At 42.7% G+C, this 23,354-nt stretch overlaps 2 protein-coding genes across 2 annotated transcripts; both read left to right on the top strand.

Moving 5' to 3' along the window:
* The first annotated feature begins 2,503 nt into the window (after positions 1-2,503).
* LOC116581708 (beta-defensin 105A-like) lies at positions 2,504-5,842 on the top strand. Its single transcript, XM_032328915.1, has 3 exons — positions 2,504-2,570; positions 2,911-2,952; positions 5,715-5,842. The coding sequence occupies exons 1-3, from the start codon at positions 2,504-2,506 to the stop codon at positions 5,840-5,842; spliced, it is 237 nt and encodes a 78-aa protein (XP_032184806.1).
* An 8,980-nt stretch (positions 5,843-14,822) lies between these two features.
* On the top strand, positions 14,823-18,356 carry LOC116581707 (beta-defensin 107A-like). Its single transcript, XM_032328914.1, has 2 exons — positions 14,823-14,892; positions 18,214-18,356. Exons 1-2 carry the CDS (start codon positions 14,823-14,825, stop codon positions 18,354-18,356), a joined length of 213 nt encoding a protein of 70 aa, XP_032184805.1.
* The last annotated feature ends 4,998 nt before the right edge of the window (positions 18,357-23,354 follow it).

Raw genomic sequence — 23,354 nt, 5'->3', positions numbered from 1 at the left:
GTGTGATGAGTTCCAGGGTGTGGGGGCTGCTCAAGGAAGAGAGGTGGCATCAGGTGGCACCTGGACAGGGTTGCATGGGGGAACGCCCTGCCAGGGATGGCAGCATGATGCATCCCCTGAAAGGGGAAGGGAACTCCCAGAGGAGAGGGGCACCAGAGAAAGGCTCACATGTCTAGATGATACGTCTCAGCAGCAAGGTGGGGAGTCTTGGGATCACAGCTCTCAGGGGGGCACTGACAATTTGGAGTCTTAATGCTATGGCCTTTGTCTTGTCTATGTTAGCAGGTGTTGGGCACTTTGGGGGGGGGCACACAAAGCAGGCGGGCTTTAAATGGCTAAACAAATGTTTAGTTGCACCATACCTGAAGCACTCAGGTATGGAAGAATTTGAGCTTGGAGCAGGGCGCTTTGAGCTATAGAAGTGATCACCATAGGGACCACTATACAGAGGGACCACCTCACTGGCCCACTGATGTAGCAAAGAGGTCTTGAGATCCCTATGACAAGGACCAACCCTTTAATTTGAGAACTGCAAGAGTCTTCTTATTTAGACATTCACTTCAGGTCAGGACCAGCTATATAACATGCTGGCCCAAGCACATCATAAAAATATAAGACGCCATGTTCAGGAAACAGGAAAAAGGTGCCATTAGAGCACTTAGTTTCTCTGTCATAGATTTTTTTTCTCTTATGATTTTCTTTTTACTTTTATATATATTTTTTGTGAACATATAATATATTATTAGCCTCAGGGGTACAGGTCTGTGAATCGCCAGGTTTACACACTTCACAGCACTCACCATAGTACCACCTTTCTCACAGCACATACCCTCCCCAATGTCCATAACCCCACCACCCTCTTCCGACCCTCCTCCCCACAGCAATCCTCAGTTTGTTTTGTAAGATTAAGAGTCTCTTATGGTTTGTCTCCCTCCCAATACCATCTTGTTTCATTTATTCTTTTCCTACCCACCAAACCACCCATGTTGCATCTCCACTTCCTCATATCAGGGAGATCATATGATAGTTATATTTCTCTGATTGATTTATTTTGCTAAGCATAATACGCTCTAGTTCTATCCATGTCATCACAAATGGCAAGACATCATTTCTTTTGATGGCTGCATAGTATTCCATTGTATATATATATACCACATATTCTTTATTGTCATAGATATTTTTCTTTGCTATTTAATATCACAGTTCCTCAGGCACAAGGGTACTTGCAGGACCCTCACTGGTGCCCGGGGATCTGCTCATTGACACTGCATATCTCTGTATGGTCCAGCGTCTGCTGGGTTGCCCTCCCAAGGCACCTGCTGCAGGACCTCCATGCCTTACTGAAGAGAGAGTCAAGCCAGGTGTGTTTCCTCCATGAGTTTTCCACTCCTACCCATGGTCACCCATGGTGACCAGCTCTCCAAGGATATCTCAGTGTCTGTGCCCGGAGGCAATTGGTATTGAATTGGGGGCTGGGGAGAGGCCTCCTCCTGCCAAGATTCCCTGCCTACACCATGGCACTGTTAGCCCTGAGACACCTCCATCCCATTGCTAGGTACATCTGGACTCAGTCCAAGCCTGGGATCTGATAGCCCCTTGATGCTCAGTTCAGTGAGTCCATTTAAATATCCTATGATGTATCTTTATTACATCCCCATATTAAGACTTAGAAACAGGTTTAACCAAGTAAGCAACCTGCCCGGGTCACGTACATGCTAAACCGACCTGACTGTAGTCTGCCTGGTTCAGTGTTCCTATTGCCTTCCCAAAGTGAAGAACAGAGCCTTCCGTAAGCACAAGCAATAGGACAGAACTTATTTGGTGATATAAGTGTTGATTTTGATGCCCATGTTCTTGATGAGTGAAAAGGATATAGTAATTATGCCTTCGGCTGCTAGGCGACATTGTTACAGGATCAGGGATTCAAAGCTCACTTGGCGAAATGACACCCATCCCCTTGCTACTGGGGACATTGACAGGTAGTACAAATGAGATCCTGGGAAGGAACAGAGCCTGCTTGTTGGGCTCTTAGAGGGCACCAGGCCTCCTTTCAAGCCTTCCCTGTGTTCCAAACACATCCCCATAATCACCAGAGCTTGACACCAATCCTGAGAGGCTGGCTGAAGAACTCGTTGTGTCTCAGCAACTGTAGTGGTTCCTTATTCAATGGAAGAGAAGGGCAAATTCTGAGAGAGAAAGGGAGTAGCAGGCTCCTACTTTCTGGGTCAGGAGGATTGAGGTGGCCCCTGGTTTTCCAGCCCCTGACCTCGAGTTCCCTGCACTACCCTGTCTGGAGCTCCCAGAATACAAGTCTTTATGAAGAACAAGGGTTATTGTCCATCATATCCGTCCTTGATCCTGGGAAATGGAGCATATAAATGTGCTTTCTTTATTGATTCACTTCACTGACCACGAGCATTCCCCATTACTTGCAAATATAAGTGAGCCTCCTGTGTTCTCAGAGAGGCCCCAAACCTCTGCTCTGAAGAGCCATCCCTCAGAGATGACCCTAAGGAGAAAGATGTCTTCTTTTGTCTTTGCCTTTTTCATTTTGGTTCAGTTTCTATCAGGTAATGGCCAAAGGATGGGATGGTGAAGGGCGCAGATCATAAAGCCTAAGGCTCTTCCATAGACCATCATAAAATTGAGAGGAAGGGTCGGCTCCCCTCTGAGCATCTCATGGGATCTTCTTGACTCTGCAGCGGCATTTTCTAAGCAAACCACCACCCTCCCCCGCCTTTTTAAAACTTCTTACTAGTTACTGGGAGGGCTGATCTTCAGAAGTAGCGCAAAGATACGGTCTCTCTAACTGTCCTTTGACAGCAGATGTGTGGAGCTGGAAATACTGTTTTATACAACATTATTCCCTGCACTGATTTTAATATCCAAAATGTGTTGTTTTGAATTTAGAGTGCCAGGCAGGACTGGAGTATTCTGAGCCACTTCCAGGAGGTAAGTTGAATCCCTTGTGCATAATTTCTACTTTTAGGTCCTCTGGCTGTCAGCTCCCTCCTTCCGGTGACAAGGAGTGATGGAAATGATAGTGAGAATAGAGTTGCCTGAAATCCCAGATGTTTGTGTCTGTCTTCTCTTACTTGGAGCCTTAACAGAGAAATCTCTGTTACTGCAAAGGAATTTTGGCCATAGGGATTTGGACCTGGTGGCTAGTGTCGTTAGCTCATGGTGTTCATAAAAGCAAGATTAGAGGATACGCTTGTACCAGCCAATGAGCACTGACTACTTAGAGAACATCCTCATCTGTCTCCTATAGGCTCTGCTCCCAAACCCAGCAAAATGTGTTCCAAACTAAGGTACTAATCTAGGAAGGATCAAATAAAGTGAAATCTCGTCACCATCACAGAAGAGCTGTGAAGAGTGGAGAACCCCCAATCTCTGTTTGTGCACTCATCTCCTGCAGGAAGAAAGCATATTATAAACAGAACTGAAAGAAATACCCCTGGGTAATTGCAAACAGAATTTAAAAGTGTTTAGACAGAATTGTCGAGCGAGAAAAAAAACAAAACTTCAGGTGATTACTAGTCATTGAGCACTGACTATGTGCCAGACAGTCTGTTAACCTTAAATTATGTCATTTAATCTCCAAACATCCCTATGACGTGGGTACTATTGTAACCGCCACCTTATAGAAGATGGGGAAGCTGAGACATAGAGGCGACATTCAATCATTTTGCCTAGGTGACATGATGGTAAGTGGTAAGCTAGGCTTCCAACTCAGGATGCCAGGGTCACAAAGTTTTAATTCTCTGAGTCTCACTCAGGTAGAACAGTGCCCACCAATACTCTTTTTTAATAAAGATTTTATTTATTTATTTATTTGAGAGAGAGAGAGAGAATGCACACAAGCAGGGGGGAGGGCAGAGGGAGAAGCAGGCTCCCTACTGAGCAGGGAGCCCAATGCGGGACCCGATCCCAGCACGCTGAGATCATGATCCAAGCCGAAGGCAGACACCCAATGACTGAGCCACCCAGGCGTCCCCCACCAATACCTTTAAGCAGAGGTGGCATACAAAATTCTCAACAAAACTGTAGCACTGAACTATCAGACCATCCACGGCCTGCAAAGAGCAGATTCCATCACAAAGAATCACCCTGTCCATTGCATAGAAACCCTGAATAAAAACGCATCCAGAGAGGGTCCTCAGGGTGATGGGTGGGAGAATGCGTGTTCTAATTCAGCAGCAAATGGGCATCTAGAGATAATCCCTGGCATGCACAAGAGTAGGTCAGATTAGAATTACAACATAATTCATATCCTATCTGGTTCCAAGGCTGCATATGCTGATTGAGCAGAAATGCCTCAGAGCCACTGAATTGTACTGTAGGGCTAGACTGTCATGGGGCATGGGTGGGTAGTAAGCATTGGTTCTTTTTTATAAATGTTATCAGGCAGTTTGGTATAAAATGCTGCTAGCAGAAAGGCATCTTCAGTAGAATGTTATCTTGCATCTGTCCTCACCTCTCATCAAAGCAGGTTGGAATACAAGTCATCAGGGACTTTGTTTCAGGATCATGACTCTTAACACAACATGTGATGAGTGCATGACATCAAGCACAAGAGGCAGGTGATGAGGACCTGGGCTTACCAGAGCAAAGACTACCTCTAATGGTGACTTCACAGAAGCAGCTGGCAGCCACGGCTGCCCCCACTGCCCCAGCAAGCTTCCGCACAATGCAAACAGCAATCAGCATGAACACAAAGATGTCCGGGTTAGTGTTCAGAAGTTAGGTGGGCAACTTCAGGAGATCCAGCATCATGGGTATGGAATGCATCCAAGGAAGGGACCAACTCTGGGCTCATTACTGAGCAATGATGTGAGAGGGAGGAGCAGATGGTGAGACAGGGAGCATAAGGGCTGAAATAGTCACTGCGGATGGGCAAATGGGCTGTCAAGGAGCTCAGTGAATGGTTGCAGGAGGAGACCAACCTGTAAGCTTCCACGTAGTTCTGAGGCTCTTGAGAAGAGGGTGGTTAATCAGAAAGAGAATAAGGGGTCACAACACAAATGTTGCCCCTGGAGAACCAGATCAGCAAACAGATTCTTGGCTGGCAAAGGCCCTACCTACCTGGTCCATGAAATTTACCCTGGAAAATTTTTTGTGGTCAGTCCTATAAAAAACCTTCTGTTTAAAGTTAACAACAACAAAGGTAGCTAATGGAAGACATAGTGTTTGGCAGAATGTTCTCACATAAACTACTCCATTTGACCACTAGAGAAATTTACAGTGTAGACAAGTATTTCTAGAATATTGATATGACAAATGAGAAAGTTAAGACCAGGCAGTTTACTGAGGACACACCACCATTACCAGACTCAAACCAGCACTGATTTTACCTCTACCTTTATCTAACTTTACCTCTACCTTTGAGGACCTTTCTAAACCACAAGGTGGCCTTTCCACCTTCAACCTGTAATCTTCGCAGAAGTATCGGGAATGTATTTTTATGGTTCTACAGTACTTTTGACCCATGCAAGGCATGGAGAACAGAGATGGTGCCTATCTCTTGCCTCAACGTTAACTCTTGCCCCCCTCCAACCCAAATAAAGCAGAGCTCTTTGGAAAATCAGGGCTGGTTCTTTAGAAACACTCTTTAAAGTCATACAAACCCTCACGTTTTTTTGATGGCTTTTGACTTTCTCCCCACTTCTGGGGAGTCCCTGGAAAGATGTCTCAGCTGTTCTTTGTCAGCCCAGGTGAGTTTGCTCCTTGTGAGCGGTGCTGGCTGGGCCGGGGAACATGCAGGAGGATGTGTACCGAGGACGAGAAGGTTATTGGACAATGCAGGATGAACTTCTTCTGTTGCCGACCGAAGATCAACTGAAGCAGGTCAGCACTCTTCTGGCCTTCCAAGGGGACTTGGTATTCAAGGGAAGACAAGAGAAGTTGTGAGCCTTACCCACATCACACTGTGAGTGAGCCTCAGAATCATTCTCATGTCTCTCTCCCTTTGTTTTGTTTCTTTGCTTGTATTTTAAGATAATCCTTAAAAAATCAAGATCTGAGTGTGTAGCTAGTAGCCTACTCAGATACGACAACTAGGTAATGGTAGACTCCCTTATAGCTTTCAAATCTTTCCCCTACACTTCCTTCATATGGCTCAAGGTCACCTTATGATTTTACTATCTCCACTTGTATTTGAAGAATACTATTTCCATTTGTATTTGACTGTCAGAGAAACTTTCATTTCTTGAAGGTCATAGCCTGCGAGCCAAGAAAAGGTGTGATCACCCCTATCATGTTCTTTTGTTCCCATCTATATGTAATAATTTTAACCAAAAAGATAAACAGAAATGGGATCTGCATCTGTGTTAATAGAATTACAGTTCTATAGCATACAAGAAATTATCCATATACTATCCAACACACTGTCAGTCATTGATTCTAGTACTTATGGTGTATTTTTTAAGCAACTTGTACCTACTCAGTTAATGTCCATGGCACCAACTTTGTACTTCTCTTCTTGCCAGTAAGTGAAAATGTCAGAGATTAATTTAAAATGCTCAACATGGTCTGGGCAGGAATGGTTGACTGTATAACTTCTACCTTATGAAATAAAATTTGTAGCTTCACACAATAAAGGTCAAAATTATTCATCCTATGAGCAGCTCTTCCAATCTGATCCCTCAGTTTTCACATGGCAGGTTGACGTTATTTAGCTTCACATCTGAGTTAGCGTTGTATCATTTCTTGTTTCACGCTCAGACACACTCCCTGTCCTTCCCTGCTCTGCTCTGTGTAACTGGCACTACTCTCTGCACTACATTCTCCACGCCTGGTGGCGTCCAGCTGGCTTCTATCAATGTCAGCGTGTGGTGGGAGGATGGATGGGAAGAAGGCAGAGCCCCAGCTTCTCTCCCCTACCCTCTGCTCCGGCAGTAGCTCCATCTCCAATAACAAAGTCCCTGCTTCTGGGTCCTGGCTTCTCCCTCTGTCCTGCTGCTGCAGACACAGCCCCTGTAACCAGTCCTAGCTTCTGGGTCACACCATGGTCTCCTGCTTTCCCCCCAGCCACTGGGCAGTGGGGGCTTCCAGCTAGGGCTAACCCTGGGGCTGCCCCATTGCTCCCCTTTGCATGCCCAGCTCTTCCAACACTTTATCACGTCCTCTCCACGTTAAATCATCTCTATCAAACCACCCTGTGTGGGAGCTGTTTTCATGCCTGGAGCCTGACTGATTGGGCTTTTCCATCCGCTCTACTGTCAGACTGATTTAGATGGGATCAGTTACCTTCCAAAAGGGATCTGAGTCATCCCCTTTGCCAACCGGAGAGTGTTTCCCTCATTTTCACAGGGATTAACTCAGAGAAGTGGGCAGTGGAACAACAAAAGAATCTGCAGTTATCACCTGCGGGGGGGTGGGGTACTCCTGCTCAGTTCTCCACAGTGAGAGTGCTGTTGAGGGTTTACAGAGGACCATGAGACCAAATACTTACTGCTCATTCCAAACACCCCATTCTGTGATTTCCCAAATTGAAAACACCCTGGAATCCAACTGATGTCTCCTTTATGGAAGGATTCAAGCGCATGTCTCAGAGTCATGCAGAGAGGTGGACCAGTGGCTACACCCTGATATTCCCTTCCTCGTAGCCTTGTACAGAATCCCACAGATGATCGCCGACTCACGAATTACCCTTCCTCTCTTTCTCTTGCTCTCTCCTCTCTTCTTCAGTTGGCTTCTTTTTAGGAAATTTTCATCCACACCCCTTCTTCCCGAGACCCTCAATCCTCCCTATAAAATAATAAAGTCTAAACTCATACAAATTTCTTATTAATTCAGCACTTTCAGGGTGCAAGTGGCTGCCCGTGGCCTCTTCAGATGAACGGTTTGTTTCTTTCCACAGTAACTCATGGAGATCTCTGATATCAGTCCACTGGGTGTTCTGAAGGGAAACTCTTCTACATGGTGGAAGGGTCAGAGGGAAATGATCAGAAGGAAAGGACACTGATACGGCTGGTTTTTCCCTGAAGTATCTCCGTTCTAGTCTACATACTGCTCCTGTGTAGCATGACTTGTCCTCCATCATTTTGAAACTGTGGCTCTGGTCTGACTATGCTAACTGTGTATTATCCCTTCTTCATCTGGGGTTCTGTTTCAGAACTCCCTCCCCAGAACTGAAAGGGAACGGCAGAACCTGTAGAGCAAGACTGATCCATTTGGGCTGAAGTACCAAATGGCAGAGGACAAAACCTTGAGTATCATTTTCTCCCACATTCCCACTGAAGTACTGGACCCCAGAGGCAGGAACAGCAAAGAAGTTTGACCACAGGATGTGCTCTGAAACACTTAGTCTTGTTCCTGTGCCTTGAGAAAATAAGAGAAAGCAAGAGAAGGCAGGGGACAGATTTCTTTGGAGAACGGGTTGGTGTGCTATGATTGGGACCTGACCCCGGCTCTCAAGGGGGACAGGTGAGGAAAATAACCCTTTCACATCAGTCCTTATGAAATGGGCTTCATTTCAAGAGGTACTTGGAAAACCAAACACACTGCCCTGTGGTGCTCACACCTGAAAATATATGGCGGCGAAGAGCTTGTGGCTGCAGCCTTTCACAGTGGCAGGACGGAAAGGCCAGCCTCGGAGTGCCTCTGCTTACCGTATTAGGCAGAGCAAAAGAGGCATGACTCCCACAGACCAAGAGAATGCTACCCAAGGTCACTGGGCTGAAACCATCCTACAGGGAAAATTTCCAAATACTGTGGCCTGCTGAAACAAAGGGACTCAGCCGTAAGTGGTTTTAGGATACAGCCCTGGGAGGTGAGAGGCAGAGGGAGAGTTCTAAGACGGTCCGGAAAGAACATCAACCATTTAGGAAATTGTGCAATGCTGTGGGCCACACAGGAGTCTCAAAAGAACATACCACTGTGTTCCCAAAAGGGAGCTCTACCTTGGAATACTCTTGCACTTGTTTCTGTCACTGTGTCACAAAGTACCACAAAATTAACTGCTTAAAACGCCATACATTCTCTCACACTTCTGTCGGTCCCAAGTCTAGGCATGGTGGAGCTGGACCCCAACTCAGGGTTTCCCCTACCCTGGGACTAGCGGCATGGGGTCATCTGGGACTTTGATCTAATCTGAGGCAAGAGATCCCCTTGTTCCAACCCCCCCCACCCCCCCCAGGCCTGTCAGAAAAGTTCTGTCACTGGCCATTGTAGGCCTGTGGTGGGCAGCTGTGTCCCTGCAGGCTGGGAGCTGGGGGCTGTCCAGGGCTGCCCTGCATTCCCTGCCCTGTGGCTCTTTCCATAAACCGGCAGCTTTCTCCTTCAAGGCCAGCCAGAATGTCTCTTGTACTTCAAAACTCTAACTTCTTCCTAACAGCAGAAAAGAAAGAGGAGAAAAACCAAGCTATATGGTGTGACGTTTTGTTCACCATTGGAATGGAGTTAGTATTAATCCAAACTAGATTGTTTAAAACGGACTGCAACCCCCCAAGTCATTTATAATAGAACTCAAACATACATAGCACCATAAATGACAAAGGAATTCAAATGGTTCCTCAAAAAAACATCTATTTAACACAAAAGAAGACAGTAAGGCAGGAGTGGGAGGGAAAGAAAGAACATTTAGAAAACAAACAGCAGGGGGCAGCTAGGTGGCTTAGATGGTTCAGCATCTGACTCTTGATTTCAGCTCCGGTCATGATCTCAGGGTCATGAGATCGAGCCCCACATCGGGCTCCACGCTTGATGTGGAGCTTGCTTGGGATTCTCTCTCTCCCTCTCTGCCTCTCTCCCCACCCCAAACTCTGTCTTTCTAGATAAATAAATAAGAAAACAAATAGCAAATGGCAGATGTAAATCCTACCTCATCAATTATGGCATTAAGCACAAATGGATTTAACATTCCCATTAGAGCCTCGCAGACTGGAGTTTTTTTTTTTAAAAAGCTCCAACTATATGCTGTGTGCCAGAGACACACTTTAGATTCCAGGAAATGAAGAGGTCAAAAGCAGAGTGAGAGAACACAGAGCTAGAGACAAGAGAACATTGTACAGTGATGGGCGCATCAACCCCTCAAGTAGACGTGACCGTGTTAAGTGTGTATAAACCTCACCAGAACCACAAAATACATGAAAAGAGAGACCTGACACACTGAAGGGAGAAATCAAAAATTCCACAAAAATATAAATGTTTTATGGCCTAGCGTGTGATCCATTTGGATGAATGTATTTTATGTACTTGAAAAAATGTGTATGTGTATTTTGCTGTTGCTTTATGCTATGTTGACTGTAAATATCAAGTCAGTCAATGTGTTTAAGTAAGTCAAATGTGTTTACTACTTTTGGTTCTACACTTTGCTGAGAAGAGTGAAATCAAAATCTTCTACTTTGAGTATAGACCTGTTTCGTCCTTTAATTCAATCAGTTAATGTGTAAACATGTTACCCAACATCCCACTTTCTATTTGATAATATTCTTTTTTTAATCTGAAATGAATATTGCCACTGCAGCCTCCTTACTTTTGATATTTTCATAGTTTATGTTTTTCCATTCATTTACTTTCAATCTTTCTGTGCCTCTTTATATTTACAGTGCTTTCCTTCTAATCTGTGGTCTGATTTTACTCGGCCAATTTATTTCCTAGCTTTGACAATTCACAATTATGGGCAATGTTCCCCTTGGAGTAGGCTGGGTAATGGGTTCACAAGACCTCTCTGTTCCATTGTTGCAACTTATTATGAGTCTATAATTACTTCAAAAGAAAAAAAAATGCTTGCAGAGTTAGTTCCTTTATAGATAACACATGTTTTTGTCTTCCTGCTTAATTTATCTGATTATCTCTACCTTTTAAGGAGAATGTTCAGTCCCTTGATATTTTTACATAAATAATGATAGATTAGTTAGATGTTGGTCTATCAATTCACTATTTCTGGTGTGTTTGTTCTCCTTGAGTTTTTCCTTTGTTCTCTATCTCTTGTCTTCTTCAGATTATTGGGATATTTGTGTCAAAACTACGATTGTAATGTGTTTATTATGATTAGTGCCTTCAATGGGGATATCAATAGACATCCTTAACTTTTTTATCTAATTAGAGTTGATATTAATCTACCTTATTTAAAGTTTGGAAGCCTTATAATAGTATAAGTAGATGTATTTCTCCCCATTCTCATAATAGTCCTTTTTACTGTATTTTCTGTATGTATCACAACCACATACATTATAACCCATAAGGCAATGTTACAGTTTTTGCATTAAGACATCACATACATTTCAAATACATTAAAAGACAAGGTACTTTTTAAATACTCACTCTGGTATTTATCATTTCTGATGTGTTTCATTCTTCTTGAAAATCAAATTTTCTTTCAGCATTTCCCTTTGGGGTTTTTTTTGTTTTTTGTTTTTGTTTTTGTTTTTTACAGAATTTCCTTTTACAGTATTCCTGTAGGGAATCTCTGCTAGAGAAAAAATTCTTTTCATTTTCTTTGCCCTGAAAAAATGTTTAGTCTATCTTCCCTTTTTCTTCTTTTATTATGTTCAACCAGCCTATATGTACTAGTACATCATTGGTTTTTGATGGAGTGTTCACCGATTCATTAGTTGCGTATTAACACCCAGTATGCGTCACCACACCTGCCCCCCTTAATGCCAATCACCCTGTTACCCTTTTATAAAGGACTTTTTCCTGCAGATGGAGTTTGGAGCCCACAGTGTTGTGCCTGTTTTCCTTCTGCGCTGCAAGATGCATCAACGGTCTCCTGACCTCTTTTATTTCTGAGCAGAAGCCAATGATAACTCAATCATTGTTTCCCTGTTACTCTTCTCTGGATGCTTTCACGATTTTCTCCCTTTTCTGGGTTTCAGAAGTTTGACCATAATGTGCCTAAGCATGGTATTTATATCCTTTGCAATTTGCAGACTTCCTGGTTTGGTCAATTTGTCTTTCACCAAATTTAGGAGTTTTCAGCCTTTATTTCCTTGAACTACTTTTACCCCATTATGTTTCTCTCCTTATTCTGAGACTTCAATTACCTGTATTTGATATTATCCATCAGGCCCTCAAAGTCCTGTATTTCTCAATCTTTTTTCTCTCTGATCTACAGATCTCATAATTTTTAGTGATTCAGTGACTCATGATCCTGTCACATTTTCTAGGTTATCAAATCTATTCAGTTAATTTTTTTCAGATATTATATTTTTTAGTATCAAAGTATCTTTATATTTTCTTTTTTATTATTATTATTATTTTCCCAAAGTGCTAACATTAGACATTAAAAGTTCTTGGTTTGGTTTCTCCCCCCCCCATTTTTTTAAGATTTTATTTATTTGACAGAGAGAGATCACAAGTAGGAAGAGAGGCAAGCAGAGAGAGAGAGAGAGAGGAGGAGGAAGCACACTCCCTGCCGAGCAGATAGCCCGATGCGGGACTCGATCCCAGAACCCCGAGATCATGACCTGAGCTGAAGGCAGAGGCTTAATTCACTGAGCCACCCAGGTGCCCCTATATTTTCTGTTCTTTAATGAGATCTTGCATGTTTAAAATTGATTGAAATAGGTATATTAAAGTCCTTATCTGATTACTTCAACACCATTGATGTCCTGGCCACTCTGAATGTTGAAGAGGAAACATGATGTTGCTGCATTCTCAGAAGAATGTTGATGTTGTAAGAGTTGTTGTTTTTTTTTTTTTTTTAAAGATTTTAGGGGCACCTGGGTGGTTCAGTCATTAAGCATCTGCCTTCAGCTCAGGTCATGATCCCAGGGTCCTGGGATGGAGCCCCGCATCGGGCTCCTTGCTCAGCGGGAAGCTTGCTTCTCCCTCTCCCACTCTCTCTGCTATGTTCCCTTTCTCTCTGTGTTTCTTTCTGTCAAATAAATAAATAATATCTCTCCTTTTTAAAAATCTTTTTTTAAAGATCTTTTAAAAAAGAGATTTTATTTAGGGACACCTGGGTGGCTCAGTTGGTTAAGCAGCTGCCTTCGTCCTGGGATCAAGTCTCGCATCAGGCTCCTTGCTCTGCAGGGGGCCTGCTTCTCCCTCTGCCACTCTGTCTTCCTGTGCGCTCGCTCTCTCCTGTGCGCTCGCTCTCTCTCTCTCTGAAAAATAAATAGATAAAATTTTTTAAAAAGAGAGAGATTTTATTTATTTGTTTGAAAGAGAGAGAGAGGGAGAGAGAGAACAAGCAGAGGGAAGGAGCAGAGGGAGTCAGAGAAGCAGACTCCCTGCTGAGCAGGGAGCCCCATGTGAGACTTGATCCAAAGGCCTCAGGAGCAGGACCTGAGCTGAAGGCAGATGTTTAACTGACTGAGTCAACCAGGTGCCCTGATGTTTTTGTTCTAACAGGAAAGCGACTTTATTAAACTCAACTTGCAAATATTACCTTGTCTGTAGGGTAGCAGTTCAAATCTCAGTGGTGTTTGTGTGTTTGTCATTTTAACTAGGTGCAAGCATGGCTCAAGGGTTAGCTAAAGTCATGGCAGAACCTAAGCTCCCTTCTCTGGGTCATCATTTTTCAACAGGTGCAGTCTCCCTTGGCTCTGACCTTGTGTTCTTAGTTTAGAAAGAGAATAGCTATTTTTGTTTGTTTGTTTTGAGTTAAGGTTTCCATGCCACATTGCAACCAGAGAGAACATACTCTGTGCTGTTTCATCTTTCCAAGTTTTGACTTTTTTCTAAAATATTCTTGTGGGGAGCCTGGGTAGCTCAGTGGATTAAAACCTCTGCTTTCAGCTCAGGTCATGATCTCAGGGTCCTGGGACCAAGCCCCGCATCAGGCTCTCTGCTCAGCGGGGAGCTTGCTTCCCCCTCTTTCTCTGCTCACCTCTCTGCCTACTTGTGATCTTTGTTAAATAAATAAATAAAATCTTTGAAAAATAAAGTATTCTTTTATTTGTTTCAGCTTTCATATTCTTCAGGTAATTTCTTTCTCCAAAGTTTTACTCATTACCAGTGGGAGGGTCCACCTGTTAGGAGCTCACTTTGCTTTATTTGAAATGGAACTCCTTGTTTGAGTTTTAATCTTTCAAATAACCCCCTACTTAAAGTCCTTCAATAACTTCACTTTGATTTTAGAATAAAATTCAAATTTCTTAGTAACATAAATAAACATAAATAGTTCCCCAACCCATATTTGAATGAAAGCTATTCCCATAACATATGAGATATGGTCACTTTTAGTCATAATGCCATTATCCTTAATATTAATATCTTACAAATATAAAAACTTTGAGCATTTAATAACAATTTCCATATCAATTGTTTCCTAAGTTCCTCTAACTAGGCAATTATCAATTAATAAGTCAAAGAACCCGTGTATTTTGAACATCTACTACTGCAAAGCAGTATCACAAGTAATCAATGGAAGGAAAAGGAAGAAGGAGAGTCATTTTCTTCTGTGGAGCTTGTTTGTAGTCACATTGGACAGGTAAAAAATGTTCATATACTCTAATTTTCGAAAAGCCATTATACCAGGCACCCATTAACAACTGCCAAGTGAGTCTTAGAAGAGACCAGCTTGCACATATCATCTTAGAGAAGAAGAGGAATGGGAGTTATAGACCTTCTGGAAGTGGAGGTACCCAAAATGGGGCTTCAGAGAAAAACAGACATGGAGGCAGAGACACAGAATCGAGGAATACAATCAGGAGAACACGTTGTCTGCCCTACTCCCCCGTAAACATCATTGGGATAACATCTGATCCAGCAACCCACACATTACTCAGTGGAGGATGAATAGTAGTTTCTTCTTAATGAGCACTAAACCCCAAGTTGACTTCCAGCCCTTTCAGAGCCAGAGCACTTGTTTGAATCAACTTCCCTTTATAAGAGTGCTGCATTCCGGCAACTGTGCCCTTTCTCCACTGATGTCTGGAGCCATGAGAATCTTTTCCTTAATTTCTGCTGCTCTCATTCTCCTTGTTCACATTTTCTCAGGTAAGAGGGAAATCCTAATAGATGTAAGGATGACAATTTGTCTTTTGAGAAGAAATCTCAGGTTTTAGAAAAGTGCATGAGTCATCCCTGTGTTCTAAAATGGTCCCAGGACGGGGCAGTTACTGGAACTCTTTTCTGGAGCTGAGACCCAAAACAATGGGACCACACGGAGCCAGACTAGCTCCACCCAGAAGAGTATCTGGTTAACTTCCCTAAATGTTCTACCTAGGGTTTAGACTTCTCTTTACATTAAGATCTCTTTCCTTCTGTATTCTTCAACACAGCTTCAGCATATGCCAAAGTGATTGCTCAAAATGAGAGAACGTTTCAGAGGCAAATTCCAAACACACTTGTTAATTTAGAGAATTATAGCTTTTGTAGCCTGAATGAGACTAAACTCATGATAAGAGGTTCTTGGTCTATTTTTGTATGTCTTACTAGTTGGTCCAAATCTCCTAATCTTTGATTATTCAGAATTTCTTTCTAGTTCTCCCATACTTATGGAAAATTTTATCATTTAAACAACTAGCGACTTGGTTACTTTGCTTTTCGATCTTTGAGGGCTTTGAGATGTTCTCTTTTTGCTCAGTACAGCCAACACTTTATCCCTAAGAAAATTTTTTAAAAGATTTATTTATTTATTTTAGAGAGAAAGAGCTGGGGGAGGGGCAGAAGGAGAGAGAAAGAGAATCCCAAGCAGACTCCCCAAAGAGCACAGAGCCCAATGTGGGGCTTCATCCTGTGAGCCTGAGATTATGACCCAAACCAAAACCTAGAGTCAGATATCCAACCAATGGAAACATCCACGTGTCCCCCTAGGAAACTTTTATATTCATCCCTTCTCAACTATGCTTCATTCTTTCTGTTATGAAGCTGTTTCTAATGGGGGTTCCCCATGTATCATGAAGCACTTTACTTCTTCATGGTTCCTGAATTTCTACACTTATTTCTATACAATCGGGCTTCAGTAGGCCTACCAAGCCAATAGATATGAAGTGTGTTCCTACCACTTAATGAGAAATTGTTTGGGCATGATAGCAAAAGTAGGTAAAGTGGAAGGTCAAAAATATAATCAGAGCATGGTCTTTACCCTTAATTTGCTTGAAGTTTATGATTTTCTTATTTCTGTATTGGTTAAAAAAATAGGTTGCCCAGAATAGTAAATATGCATTTGATACATTTCAAATGTGTTTATAAGTGAATGGAAGAGATGGGAAGATGCACAGAACAGTTCCCATAAACACCATAAAAGATGCAGACTATAAAGAGAAGCCATGGAGATCGAAGCTTGGTTCCAACTGTGGGATCAGGCGGGGCTTTCTGATAGGTGGCATTCATATGCACTTTTGAAAGCAGACACAAACAAAAGTCCTTGTGTTTCAAAGCCTCATTTATCAAATCAGTTTCTTAGCTTCTGCCCCAGTCTCTTTTCTCGGAGGTCAGACAATGGTTTCCAGTGGAGAAACACATTTTAAGCCATCTTCTCCATCCCCATTCATCAGGTCTCTGATTTGCTAAGGACTCCTGTTCCCAAACTCACTCAGGCACATTTGAATCCTAATAATAAGCACAGTGTGGGCTCGGATTAGGACCATCATGATCACAATAACCACAGAAAATCTCAGAGCTGGAAGTGAGTTTAATGATCAATACAAGAGGTAATGAACACTGACTATTATGCCAAAACATGTGAGGTTGGATCTCAGTTGCCATCCTTTTAAGTTCTGTCAACTCTTGTGCTTCAATTTCCTTCCTATAAATGGTAATAATAATAAAATCGTTTGAAAGATGAAGACACTTGCTGCATTAATTAAAGTCAAACTTATTTTAACAAAGACACTTAAAAAGAGAGTCAATGAAAAAAAAAAAAAAACCACAATTTATTTTTCTCTTAAGGAAAAGTCCAAAGACAAGTAAGTTGACTATTGTGGGTAGAAAGAATGTCCTTCTCCATCAAGACATGTTGAGACTAGGGAAGAAGGTTAACTTTGCATCCTAAACATGTGACTGTTTTATCTGATTCTAAAGATGCTCTAAAAGAAAGGGCTGAAAAGTGATTAAAGGGCATGATTAAAAAGATTGCATAGAAGTAGCTACATCATTCCATTCCTGTTCCATTCGTCCAAACTTATCCATGAGGCCATGCAGAGACACAGGACCAGGGACTGATACATTTTGCTGAGTCTCCATGTGTTATCCATTATCTGAAAAGAAAATTACTGATTGGGGAAATTTTAACAATCCCTCTGCTTATGTACTGCTTAAACAAAGCCAGGCACATCCTTTGTGCCCTGAGAAAGTCTGCTGTTATTTTTGTTTGCTTGTCATTGTTTTTTATCATCACTCTCATTCTTGGTACCTGCCCCGATATTTAAACACTTTATAGGTATTACACATCAATCGATTGCCCAGTTGCCTGATGAAGCTCAGTGACCTATTCAGTGACCCAAGTTCAACTTTGGGCTATTAAAAAACTCCCCTTACTTTGAGCAGAAATCTAAGGTTATGTGATTCCTTTCCATTGGTCTGAGTCCTAACTGGGGCATGAACAGTGTCTCTTCAGCACAACAGTTTCTCAGATATATGACAACCATATGTATTCTTCTCCCCCACCCCAAAGCTGTACTTTCCGAGAATAATTTCCTTTTGAGAGTAATCATTTCCTTTTGAAAACTGATTCCTGTTTTTTCTATTATTTGTCCCGAGAACACATATTGCCAAAAACTTTTTTCAATCATTCTTCTAAAAAAATTTTTGATCTTTTCAGCTTAGTCTTTGTTCTGAAGGAAAACCTGTTGCCTATCCCATTGATATGTTTACAAAGTGGACCAGTACCACATTTCTTTTATCTTCGCACTTAAATTTGTGAAACTCAACAACCACACAGCAGTCCATGTAGGCTATCATTGACCTGCCTACCGTGTCAACAGTATTGTCTTTACCTTTTGTTATATATCTGAGACTATTAATTTGGAGATGTGAAAAAAATCACAAATTGGAAAGGACTGTTTATTGGAATTAAAAAGTACACTGCCTCCCTCCTAAGAAGAAGTTCTCTACTTCTATATATTCTAGAAATGACTGTGGTAGAAGAAATTGAATACCAAGTAAGAACACTGCATCAGAGAATCTGGTGGGAGCAGAGAATCTGAGCTCCCACACCGCTATTCAGGTGGCATGTGCTTTTTCTGATCTCTAGGTGTGTACTCTGTGTCTGCAGGAGATTTGGTAATGAGGAGCTGTGAATTTGGCCTGGGTGATGTTGTGTTGCTTTCTGGTCACCAGTGACTGGGTAACTGAAGCCCTGCTTTCTTCACTTAGCCCACGGAGGAATATACAGACAGGTACAGTGTAAGAAAAGGAATGGGCGCTGTGAAGTCGAGTGTCTCTCCTTCGAAGTTAAGATTGGGGGCTGTCGAGCTGAACTGACACCATTTTGCTGCAAGAAAAAGGGGAACAAGTAAAAGCCAAGCAGCAGCTACAAAAAGTAAGAGGCAAAGATCCTCTGGCTGTGAGCTCCATGCAGCAAACCTGTCTGGATTTTCTCTCTTGACCTTCAAACTTGACATTATTTGAATGAAGCTGTCAGTCCAGCTTCTGACGCTGCAGAGAAATGTCTTCTCTAATCCAGGAGATCCCCAAGGAAACAAACTGTGTGGGTTTTACCTTGGCTATCCCCACTTGCTGGCATAGTGAGTGAGCAAATGAACAGATTAAACAGGTACAATGGAAAGGTGGGACTGTGCTTGAAAGAAGTTCTAAAGTCCTGGCTTCAGACAGAAGTGTGACCCTAGGCCTTTTTGCTGTTCAGACTCTGGTATCTGAAGTAAGAGGATATTCAACCACATAGTAAATGGCCCATATGCCGGACACGAATCGTCACTGCCTTAGCTATACTGTCAGCATGGACTTCTCCAGCTCCTTCACAGACAATTAGAATGACCCCCAATCCCTGTCCAATCCCGGACATCAAGTGTCACAATGAAGCTGGCCCGCGTCAAAGTTTAAGGTGGCCCAAGATTGAGAGCATCTTCATTCTGGCCACTTGCAATGAGAATGTGTCATTCATGGACTTTCCGAGCACAAGGTCCCTAGAGATAAGTTTAACTCCACACCTTCATTACAGAGAAGGAGATATAGGCCCAAGAAGATCTCACTGTTGCTGGCTTAGTCGCAACCATGTTCAGACTTCTGGTTTTGGGTCTTATGTTGTTAGCATGTCCACAGAATGGTGTGCTGGCCAAGGGCAGAAGTCTGAAGATGGAACACTTCTTAGCAGCTCCAGTAAACAGTTGGGTGGAAAAAGAAGTGGAAACCAGCTGCAGGAAAATTACATACTTTCCAAAATCCCTCCTGTGACCTTGCAATCCTTGCTTTTCAGGTAAGGACACATAGGTTTGCCTCTGCCCTGACTTGCCAAAATTCAGAGGCCCAGTTTTGAGGTAGAGCAAGATATATTTCACAGGCCATTTTCATCTTCGATTTACAGCACACCCTTCTAGAACAGAAGAAACACAGTCCCTTTGGTCTGCTCTGGAGAATTTCATTACCTATTCAATTAAGCCCACTTCCTGTAGAGGTGTAAATAAGAGAGAACAAAATAAAACACAATTTCCTAGGATAAGACAATTTGTAAAAGCCTGTACAATAAGAAATAAAAATGTGTTTCAAAAAAATGTTCTGGTGCTATTATTTATCTTTATGGTTAATGGGCCAAATTTTTTATTCTGAAAACCATATAAGAGTGAAGCAAGCAGATGATGCTCGCTGTTACAAGTGTCTCAGGTCCTAGGCTTTCCCAAGAAGTTTCTTACCCACAGTCTCAGATAAAATAACTGCCTTTGAGAATCTAAATGTAATTAGGTCTCTTCCCGTTTTTCCTCCCTTTATTCTTTCCTTCTTTTTTTGGCCAAATGAACTGGAGTATGTATAATGTATCTCTCTTTTCTTCTCAACTTACAGAAACATCATCCTTTGCCACCTTTTTGCTGCTGGAATTTCTCTTTACAAGGAGACCAGTGACCTCTTGGCATGTCTTGGTCACCATGCCTTCTTTCTAAATACCCAGTATAATTTCTGTTGACCTACATGGGCCCTGTCTGATAAAAATCCTACACTGTATTTCCAACTTTAACTTCTTGCTAAAGTTTTATAAGGCGTTGGTCTTCCTAACTGGACTTCTGATAGACACCTAAAAGTGACTTGTGTTTACTGTAATTTATTCCTTTCTTTCCAAAACTGACCTTCATTTACTATTCTAGATCTTAGTAGATATTGCCTCCATTTACTTAGACACTCAAGTTAATAATGGCTTGCTCAGCCTTACTCTCCCTCACAAATCACACAATTCCCTCATTGCATAAATCCACATAGGCTACTCACTAGTACGTGAAAATTGTGCTATAACTTTTCTTCCCTTCTTTCTCCTCACTAACATTGTTCTCATTTACCTGGAATTGGGGGTTGGGCTTTGTTCCACATTTCACATCCACACACATACACACACCATGTGTGTTGTTCAACCCTAAAAATGAAGCAGAAGTGTCACACTCAGATTTACAGATGTTCTTAGAACATTAAAATTAGAAATGGGCTTAAAAATAATTTAAGTCAGGTCACCTGGGTGACTCAGTTGGTTAAGCATCTGCCTTCAGCTCAGGTCATGATCCCAGGGTCCTGGGAGGAAACTATGCATCGGACTCCTGCTCAGCGGGGAGTCTGCTTCTCCCTCTGCCCCTTACTCCACTCATATGCTCTCTCTCTCTCTCTCTCTCTCTCTCTCTCTCAAATAAATAAAATCTTTAAAAAATAATATAAGTCAATGTTTCCAGAACCAAATTGATTCTAGTCACCAAGAATATTTTTGAAAGTCAGCAGTCTGTCTCCTACTCTAACACTTTCATATTGGGAACACTTCATTAAGAATATGAGTTTTTAAAACCACGTTTCCAACCAAATCTCCTCCATAGTGCTGTTTGGAAGCTACAGATCATTGACCAGAGCATCTGAGATTCAAATGTGACCAGGTCCTATGTCCCAAAGTTCCAGCTAGAAGACAGTTTGGAGCTTTAGAACTCAAATCCCGAAGTCCTGCCTTTAGGCTCTGTGGTATTTCACTGTCCTGAACTTTTTGGAAAGAAGATACTGAGAGGAACTGAACAAATGGCTCATCTTCTTGCTCAACTCAGGGAGCAGAAGCTCAGATTTTAAAGACTGATTGATTGATTTAAGAGAGAGAGCAGGAGAGAGAGCATGTATGAGTTGGGAGGAGGGAGAGAGAGGAAAGGAAAAGCGGACTCCCTGACGAGCAGTGAGCCTCACAGGGGGCTCCGTCCCAGGACCCCAGGATCATGACCTGAGCTGAAGGCAGATGCTAAACCCACTGAGTCATCCAGGTGCTCTAGAAGCTCAGACTCTAGCAGGAAGACAGATACATGTCCAGCCAGCTAACATACAATGTGGCAGGTTCCACAGCCTGATGGGAGGCTCAAAACAAGATGACTGAGTATAACTGCAGTTAGTGGAGTCTGGAACAAGTTCATAGACAAAATACTTTGTCCCTGTTCAGACCAGGTGCTTTGTCAACCTAGTCTAAATCACTTTAACTGAACAGAAAGATTGTTGTTCCATTCTATTATCAATATGTAGGTAGCTTATGTTCCCATTTGATGATTCTTTCCACTCAAAACTGCCCACTTCCAGGAGCCTCCAAAATAACAAGGACTCTCTGTCCTCCCTTAAAGACCATTCTGGTCTCATGGGATACCTCTGTCCCTAGATACCCTCAAGGAGGTACTGAAATATCCTCTTTATACAAACAGAGCCATCCCACTGGTCCTGGTGAGCTGCGGACTGAAATGAAGCCATTTTCCACCTGTCTGTATGGACACTTCACCCATGAGAACCACTGTCATCTTCCTTTGTCATTCTATTCTTTTCAAACCAAGTCTCCCCGGGTAACAAAACAAATTTATTTAAGACTTGGTCAGTTTGAGAATCTGAGCTCTTGAGAGAATCATACACACAGGACAAAATCCCCACTGCCGACACAGTGAGAAGGGGCTGCGTGGGAAATTCAAAGTTTGAGAGAACCGTAATGTCCTGACCCCTGAATGATCACTCCCCAGTGTGTGCCCCACATCCTACGACTGGTAAAGACAGACTTAGATAGAGTGCAGTCAGTCTTTCCAGGTCACTGGAACTGAACAGGATCTGAGTAACAGAAATGGGGGGCATTTTTCTCAAATTTTTTTTGTCTCCAAACCCCCTCTGCTTATGTTTTCCAAGAGTCAGTGACTCTCAGATAATGGCACAATAGAGCCATAATAAGGCTCTCAGACCCAGGAAGAGGGAGATGATAAGGTCCTACTGGTAAGGGTAACTGAGTCCAAGTGAACTGGCTCCATACAGCTGATCTTTGGGGCTTGACTCTGTCTGTATGGCTTTATTCCACCCTTGGCTCCCCCTCCCGGTTCCCTTTCAACCCTCGTCTCCTCAGATGGATTCCTCCTGAGATCCCAGCTGACTCCAGAATCAAACACGCCCTTCTCCACTCAGGATAGAAACAGGGACTAATGGTCTTAACCATCCTGCCCAGACATGCCCAGCCACAGCCTGCACCAGACTCCCCACATTTGACCAAGGAAATGACTGAAAGTATTAAAGAGAACAGCAGTCTCTAAAACTCCGGGCCAAGTATATTCAAGGAGGCATAAGCAATATTATTACACTTGAAGCAGGATATTTATTCATTTGTCTTGAGGAACAAAAGCCTTAGGGTTTGCTGAAATGCGGTAAGTAGACCTAGAGGTAACAATAGTGTCATATTATCAATGGCAGTAAGTCAAAATGCTGAAGGTGGTGCTGGTGTTTCTGAGTACCACACATTGCAGACAGATGGACAGTCCCTAGAAATGTTTAAAGACCCCTCCTTACTCAGCCGTCAGAAAGGATGATTATCCACCATTTGCTTCAGTGTGGATGGAATTGGAGTGGATTAGGCTGAGTGAAATAAGTCAAGCAGAGAAAGTCAATTATATGGTTCCATGCCTATGTGGAACATCAGGAATAGCGCAGAGGACTACAAGGGAAGGGAGGAAAAGCCGGGAAGAAATCAGGGACGGAGACAAACCATGAGAGACTCTGGACTCCAGAAAACAAAGTGAGGTTTTCAGAGGGGAGGGCGGTGGAGGCATGGAGTAAATGGATGATGGGCATTAAGGAGGGCACGTGTTAGGATGAGCACTGGGTGTTACACACAAATAATGAATTGTTGAACACTATGACAAAAACTTATGATGTACTATATGCTGGCTAACTGAACACCATAAAAGAAGATAAAGTTCCCGCCTTGTTCCAAAACAAGGCTGGTATTGCTCTGGAAGGCACAGGATGGTGATGGCCCACCTACTCCAACAACTTAAGCACTCTCCTGGTCCTCCCAAAAGCAGTGTAAGGCTCCC

This window comes from Mustela erminea, chromosome 21, assembly GCF_009829155.1.
Source record: "Mustela erminea isolate mMusErm1 chromosome 21, mMusErm1.Pri, whole genome shotgun sequence".
In the NCBI taxonomy this organism is placed as follows: Eukaryota; Metazoa; Chordata; class Mammalia; order Carnivora; family Mustelidae; genus Mustela; species Mustela erminea.
This window is presented reverse-complemented; position numbering and strand designations above follow the sequence as displayed.

Bases quoted from the DNA above. Each gene is read 5' to 3' on its own strand.
- LOC116581708 (XM_032328915.1), top strand. From the start codon at position 2,504: ATGACCCTAAGGAGAAAGATGTCTTCTTTTGTCTTTGCCTTTTTCATT. The intron at 2,571-2,910 runs GTAATGGCCAAA...TTTTGAATTTAG, and splicing joins TTTGGTTCAGTTTCTATCAG to AGTGCCAGGCAGGACTGGAG. The intron at 2,953-5,714 runs GTAAGTTGAATC...TTGTCAGCCCAG, and splicing joins TTCTGAGCCACTTCCAGGAG to GTGAGTTTGCTCCTTGTGAG.
- LOC116581707 (XM_032328914.1), top strand. From the start codon at position 14,823: ATGTCTGGAGCCATGAGAATCTTTTCCTTAATTTCTGCTGCTCTCATT. The intron at 14,893-18,213 runs GTAAGAGGGAAA...TTCTTCACTTAG, and splicing joins CCTTGTTCACATTTTCTCAG to CCCACGGAGGAATATACAGA.